Source organism: Humulus lupulus, chromosome 4 (assembly GCF_963169125.1).
Source record: "Humulus lupulus chromosome 4, drHumLupu1.1, whole genome shotgun sequence".
In the NCBI taxonomy this organism is placed as follows: Eukaryota; Viridiplantae; Streptophyta; class Magnoliopsida; order Rosales; family Cannabaceae; genus Humulus; species Humulus lupulus.
This window is the reverse complement of record NC_084796.1, coordinates 230,715,771-230,723,649: the sequence shown is the minus strand read 5'-3', so window position 1 is coordinate 230,723,649 and position 7,879 is coordinate 230,715,771. Positions and strand designations below refer to the sequence as shown.

Here is a 7,879-nt window from a genome sequence, read left to right as displayed (position 1 = left end):
AATTTTGCTTGTTAATATTTATTATATTGTATTTTGCGATATATGTATTTTAGTTAAAGTATGAACTTAAAACAACCAGATTAATAATGTATGTTTATATTTTTAAATTATTTTATATTAAATGTGATATTTTTGTAAATATGTATTTAATAATTTTTTTGTATTAATAAAAAAATCAGTTTTGGTATATGTTTTTTTGTGGTTAAATATTTTTATATATGTAAATTGATGTATTTGTTAATGTATATATATGTTTTGTATGATCTGGGAATATTCTGGGTATATATGTGTTTAATTTGTAGGTTTTTCAATTTTTGGGATAGTTTGAAATATTGTCGTTATGCTGCCCAAATTTTGTTAGAGTTAGTAAAATTAATAAAAGTTTAATAATTAATTAAATAAAAATTTAAGTATAATTAAAAATTCATCAAAAAAATAATTTTTAACTATAATTTAAATAAAATAAAATTACCAATCATAATAATTAATTTTAACATTAATATTAGATGTTTTGTAATTGAAAAAAAATAAAAATATAAATGATTTAATAAAATATAATTAAGTAAAATATAAATATAATAAAATTGTTATTGATTAAGTAAATAATCCAATACAAATTGAAGAATTTAATAAAAAATTACAAAATGAAATTAATGTATAATTAAATTAATTTTAAAATAAAAGTAATAAATAAGTAAATGTTAAAGTTGACTAGTCAAATGACACATGGCACTACATGATTTGTCCACATTGTTATTATTCTTAAAATAATTTTCAATTTAACAAAAAATAAAATTTACATTTTTTTAATAAAAAAATCAAACTTTTTTTCAATTTAAGATTAAGTATGAAAAAAACATTTTTTTTAAAATTTAATTTTTTATTGTTAATATCCTCAAATTTTTTAATTTATTATTATTATTATTAAAATCTTCCTATTTATCATTTTGTCTACTTTTTTTCAATTAAAGATTAAGTAATTTTGTTTAAAATCCAAGCAATAATTTAAGATTAAATATGTTTTTTAATTAATCTTAAATAATTGATTAAAAGCAACAAATTTGATTTTTTTTTTGAAAAAAATGAGAAAAAATTATTTTTTATTACTTTTAAATTGAAAAACAATAAATTGGATTTTTTTAAAAAAAACATAAAATATAAAATGATTTTTTTTTATGAAAAAATATTTAAAATAATAATAATGTGTACCAATCATGTGGTGCCACGTGTCATTTAAGTGTTAGTAAGTTGTAAGTTTGAGTAATTTAACTGCAAATATCCCTATAAATAATTATTTTTGCCAAAGATAGGATATTATTATCAATTAGTGATAATTAGGGAGACAAACAGTCATGAAATACTTTGACTATCATTTCCCTCATTTTAAGACAATTATTAATATTTTCTTAATTATTTCGCTTAAAGATGGCGAGCGACAGGAGCTGGATGAGTGCGAGGAATCGTTGGTCTCTGGAGTATAGAAATGGTGTTAATGAGTTCTTCGATATCGCCAAAAATCAGTTGAACGATTGGGGTTTGGTTCGCTGTCCATGCAAGAAATGTGGGAATGGCAGATAGATAATAAAGTTATATTTTATATGTTGTTATATTAAAAATTTATAAGTTAGGTTTTCAAATAATGTTATATTGGAATTTGAGATACGTGCTTTTTATTGTGCAGACTGAGATGACCGAGCGTCGAGCATCGCAGAGTATGGCCCCTGTATCATCTGCTGCTTCTTGTGTCGGCGATAATGTCGACGGTCAGTTCCCGCCTGATATGGATATTGTCACGGATGTCCTTGGACCCCGCTTGCGTTATAAGAAAGGGTTTGGGGGGTTGCCTAGGTTGAAGGAAATTGGCGCAAAGAGGGCAGCATCTTCGTCAACTTCTCAAATGTCCGGGCAATTGCCACCTGAAATGGACAGCCTTTTACAGCGAACTGAGGACATTATGCTAGAAAATCATAACCTAAAAAAGCATAATACCAAACTTGAGAGTCGTCAACGGCGTCAAGATCTCCTGCTCAGTGCTTTGTTGAAGTAGGTTGGTGAATTGGCTCCTGGTTTTACAGTTGACTTACTAGACTAGGATCTGGACGAGGACGATGATGCTGACGGGGGCGGGGATGATGAGGCGGGCAGTACTCATTTGTAGAAGTTTTTTTTTTTTTATTTATAGTTTAATTTATGAGACATTTATTTTACTAAACTACTTTTATATTTTCATGTTTTGTGGAGACAATAAATATTAATAGTTGTAATTTTTATTTATTTATTTATTTATAAAATTTTAATTTTATTTCTAATTAAATAATATTACTAAAAAATTAAATAATTATTAATATATTAAAATCGAAAATTATTAATTAATATTAATATATTAAAAATAAAATTAGTAATTTAATCAAAAATATTATTTAAAAAATACTTTTACCGGCGCAAAATTACGTCGGCAAAAGTTTCAGTCCTCACTGCATATATACACCTTTCCCGGCGCAAAAATGCGCCACTAAAAGAGTCAACTTTTGCCGAAACATTTTCGCGTCACTAAAAGTGTTTTCCACAACAACGTGGCAAAAAATTTTGCCGGCGCATCCTTATTTTTCCCGGCGTATTTTTTCGTCGCCAAAAGATACCATTGCCGGCGCATTACATTTGCGTCGGTAAAAGTGAAATTAGCGACGGGGGTACGTCGCGGTCCTTTGCCGGTGCAAAATTGCGTCGGCAAAAACTACCTAGGTTTTGCCGGCGCAAAACCTCACTTTTGCCAGCGCAATTTGCGCAGGCAAAAGTCTCGTTTTTTGTAGTGAATTATTCAATTTTTTTTTAAATTTGTGGGATATTACAAATAACTGCAGTATACAACGTCATATAAAAATATTGAGATTATAACTTTTTTCGCGTGTCAAAATTAGAAAAGGGATATGCACCGGTACTGCCACTTTAGTAGATGTAGAGTAGTCATCCCCTTTATATATATATATATATATTTTAAGACAATAGGCAAATTTCAATATTAGAGTCAATCCAACAATGTACATAACAAGTCAAATTTTTTATAAAGCTAATTCAGATGACCAACCTAGGTATATCAAGTCACTTACAACTTCGCTATCAAAGATATAACAACCCCAATAATAGCTGAAGACCTGAAAGCAATCAAGATACTATTATTGAAAATAAAACAATGATCCACAAATTCCATGAACACCAATGCATCTGATTGGATGAGTACGAAATAAAGGGGTGAACAACCATCTGAAAGAGATCCAACAAAGAAATATCCAAACTAAGCACACATAATGGCTCTACAAAGCAACCACGTGGAGAAACACCGCCACAAAGTTACTAACTCTATTAGTAAGGTAGTAACATGATCAGTGATAGACACCATTATTGAAAAAACTAAATAAACTAAAACCCGAACAACACAAAAAATAAACCAAAATGCAAATGCAAAAATAAACCAAAATCCCCCATAGATCCAGTCAGCCATACCAAGACCCCAGTCCCATGTAGCTGAGTCCATCCCACAACTCCAAGAAGGGTAACCTCGAGTCTCCAACGAATGGATACTTGGATCCCCCCCCGGTTCTTCTTGCATCAGATCGTGTCAGTGATGGGGCACACATCGAGGATGGTTGAGATTTGGAAACCCATCGGTGAAGCCCTGATATTACCACATATGCCCTGTCATGTTGTAGCCCTCACCGCCTGGACAGACCGATCGAAACCTAAAGAAATCCAACCGGACTACTAAATAAACAAACCTCGCCCCTCTCGGCCAGATCCTGAACGGCATAAGGGACAATGTCGACAGTGCCCCTAACCGAAAGAAGGCAAAGAAAATAACAGTCCGTAGAGCCCTTGTAGTGTTTGGCAGCGAGGGTTTTCTATTAGATAGAAAACTTTCAATTTAAAGTTAATACTTTAATTTAAGAGTTTTTTTATAAAAAAATAATTAAATTTAATATATTTTAATTAATTTAAATATGGTTTTAATAGAATGCATCCTTATTATTCATCTAAAAAATATAAGAAAAAAAATGAAAAAAATAAAAATTTTGAAGCTTGAAATATATATTATACGTACAATTGTTAGTTCATTATGTTTATTCTGTAAAAAAAGAAGCATACAATTTTTTTCATTATTTTTATTATTTTTTTTTCTTTTTGTAGATATATATTTTGTTGTATTTTTCCAGTCTGTCTGAATTTTATTCCCTTCTTTCAACTTTACTCCAAACGAAGTCTTATATATAAGTGCATGGTAAAGGACACCTGGGCAGGGGAGACAAACAGAGAATGGACACCCTAGAGCTACAAAGACAAAAGATCGACCAACACTCTATTTGTAATATCATGACTTGGCATAGACCAACTACGTGAACATTTTTCTTTGTTGACTTGTTGTTGTGTTTTATTGTTATTATTATTTTATGTATGTTACCTCAACAACTATTATGGGTCATGTGACATTTCTCTTCCCACCATAATATCATTGCACCAAAAATCTATTTTCTACAGAACCAAAAATCCTGAAACGTTGCTGAAATCAATGGATGAGAATAACTCATCAACCGAAGAAATCAACTTCGCCATCAAAATTCCAGAGGTGAGTAAAGATCGTGTGCTTCTGATGAACCAGAAGATCTCTGAGCCTCCGCGGATACTCAGCAATGGCGCCGGGAAAGCCTCCTGCTCCATTTTTAGAGTCCCTAAGAGCTTAATAGAAGTCAACGGCAAGATCTACCAGCCTCACATCGTCTCCATCGGACCTTACCACCGTGGTGACCCTCAATTGAAAATGATCGACGAGCATAAGTGGCGGTACCTTGGTTCTTTACTAGCGAGAACAGAAAAAACCAGAGGCTTAAAGTTGGAGGATTACCTGATCGCCATGGCTGAGCTTGAAGAAAAAGCTAGAGAGTGTTACTCCGAGACGATTCACCTAAACTCCGACGAGTTTGCCGAAATGATGGTCCTAGATGGCTGTTTCATCATCGAATTGCTGAGAAAAGCAGCAAATCTGGTCCTGTTCGAACCTGACGATCCGATTCTCTCCATGGCTTGGATAATCCCCTTTTTTTACAGAGATTTCCTTCGTCTCGAGAACCAGATCCCTTTCTTCATCCTCGAAAAGCTCTTCGAGATCTCCGAATCGAAATCGAAAGAACCTGGTCTAACTCTCTTAGCTCTACAATTCTTCGACAACGCGACGCAGAGACCAGAAGGAGTGATCGAGAAGCATCAAGATCTAAAACCTCGCCACCTACTCGATCTAATTCGACTGAGTCTGATCCCGCGGAGTCACCCGGAGCCGCGTAGCAGACGAAAGACACCGGCTCACATAATCCACTGTGTGTCGAAGCTACGCCGAGCCGGAATCAATCTTCGAGCGACGGAGGAGGACACATTTCTCTCGGTGAAATTCCAAGGCGGAGTGATAGAGATGCCGCCGATAACAATCGACGATTTCACGACGTCGTTTTTGCTAAACTGCGTGTCGTTCGAGCAGTGCCATAAGTCGTGTACGAAACACTTCACAACATACGCAACATTGTTGGATTGTTTGGTGAACACGTACAGGGACGTGGAGTTCTTGTGCGATCGGAACATAATGGAGAATTGTTACGGAAACGACGGTGAAGTGGCGCGTTTTATCAACAATATGGGAAAAGACGTTGCGTTTGATATCGATATGTGTTATTTGGCGGATTTGTTTGATGATGTGTATCAGTATTATCGGAATAGTTGGCATGTTCAGTGGGCTGGTTTTAAGTACACTTACTTTGATACTCCTTGGTCTTTTATTTCAGCTTTCGCTGCTCTAGTATTACTTCTTCTGACTGTTGCTCAAACTGTTTACACTGTTTATAGCTTTTATAAACCCTAATCAGAACACATATATACATATATCTCAATATTGTAGCTTATATATGTATATCTTAATACAAATTATTGTTATTTTATTCAGATAATAAAATAAGGATATAGTAAAAAAGTTATTAAATGGAACCATAATTTTTTTTTGTTTTGCTGGAAATGGAATCATAAAATATTGTTTAGCACGTACCTATACGTCATGATCAACTAATATGTTTTAGCAAGGCAATAATGTATAAATATATATAATATATGTATATATATAATAATAAGTTAACAACTCACATTTTAAAATTGATGTGGAGCAGACATATTTTGAGATATTTTATAACTTGCATGTATACCATTATTATTATTATTTTTTTGCATGGAATAGGAAAAGAGTCAAAATGTAGTTCATTCATGATATGGTAGCATAGGTATATAAATTTGAAAGTTTAGAAATGCTAAAGTTGAGATAAAAGCATTTGTCTCAACAAAGAAAAAAAAGATTTCGAGATAGAACATAATTTGAGAAATTAGCGAATTATTTCAAATTACTTACTTAATCGTGTAATTGATGTTCCAGCTTTTAGTAGTACTAGTTAAAAGCAACATGCAATGCACGTTTAATTAGTTTTAAAGTTATAAATATGCTTATTCAAATATGTATTTATTTTTATTATCATATAAATTTTAAATAAATAAAAAATATCATAAAAATAAATAAAAATACATAAACAAACATGTGTGACATAAATGTATTAAAAAAAATTAAGGCAAAATATTCTCTATAATTTTAATAAAAACTGTTTCATTTTAAATATATATATATATAAAATAGAATGAATTACAGATCTATAATATATATAAACATTTATATCAATAATTTATACACATATGACATCTAAACACAACATTGACATAAATATATACTTATATCGTTACATGACAAATATATATAATTTACAATAATATTTAATAAGAAATTAATAATAGAATAAAATAATAATAGAAAAAGTCATAGTGTAGAGTAATATGTATTAATTATTTTTTAGTTTCTAATGTATCTCGCAATGTCTTTCGGTGAAATTGATTAAGAAAAATAGATCCAATTACTTGATAAATAAAACTATTACACAAATGTATAAGATAAAAAAATGATATGTATGGCTCTATAATTTTTAAATAAATATGATTTAATAATTTAAATTATTGTTACACCCAGATTTCGAGATAAGAAGTTATGGCCTTGAAAACTGGGCTCGACAGGTGTGAGCTCGAAACATATACGATCGTCATATGGTTCAACCGTCGGACCTCTTGGAAGTAAACAACGACCTCGAGAATGTGTAGCCTCGAGTGTGCTCTGAGCTCGCAATGGTCATGGTATGACGCATGAATATATTTTTCCATGATTGCTTCAGGCGAGTTGTAACGAGCTCGGAAAGTACTAGCTCGGATGTGACAGCATCGACAACATCTATTTGTTCCGAACATAGCGCAAAGTTAGGTGACAAGCTCGTGGTTGACTCATAGTCTCAGCAAGTGCAATGCTAATTGATGATCTCGAAGATTGGATGAATCATTTGGGATGATCAGTTACGTGTGAACATGTTGATTGTTGTATAATCCCAATTTTTAAGGGATATCATTTAATCTGTTATCTTTTCCCGATCTTCATGAGACGTTTCCGTGTATAAAGAAAATAATGCATTAAATAACATTATCTTAATTAATTTGCATAATATCTTCCCAAAATATGTGGGAATGAATTTTGCAACCTTCTCTATAAATAGAGAAGGAAACACCATTTGTAAGGGACCGATTTTCTGATTTTTAGAGATAAAACTCTAGGCAACTCTTCTCTGAAAAGTTTCCAGAAAACTCCCAAGTCTTAATAACATAGACTCGTGGACTAGGCAGAGTTCACTGCTAAACCACGAAAAAAACCCCTAGAATTCTTCTTCATTCATTTGCATCAATATTTTACTGTTTAATTGCTCTACTT

The 7,879-nt window shown here is 31.8% G+C and overlaps 1 protein-coding gene across 1 annotated transcript; it reads left to right on the top strand.

Moving 5' to 3' along the window:
* Positions 1 to 4,451: 4,451 nt before the first annotated feature.
* LOC133829444 (UPF0481 protein At3g47200) lies at positions 4,452 to 6,021 on the top strand. The gene has a single exon (XM_062259178.1). It carries the CDS (start codon positions 4,562 to 4,564, stop codon positions 5,897 to 5,899), a length of 1,338 nt encoding a protein of 445 aa, XP_062115162.1. The 5' UTR covers positions 4,452 to 4,561; the 3' UTR covers positions 5,900 to 6,021.
* The last annotated feature ends 1,858 nt before the right edge of the window (positions 6,022 to 7,879 follow it).

Bases quoted from the DNA above. Each gene is read 5' to 3' on its own strand.
- LOC133829444 (XM_062259178.1), top strand. From the start codon at position 4,562: ATGGATGAGAATAACTCATCAACCGAAGAAATCAACTTCGCCATCAAA.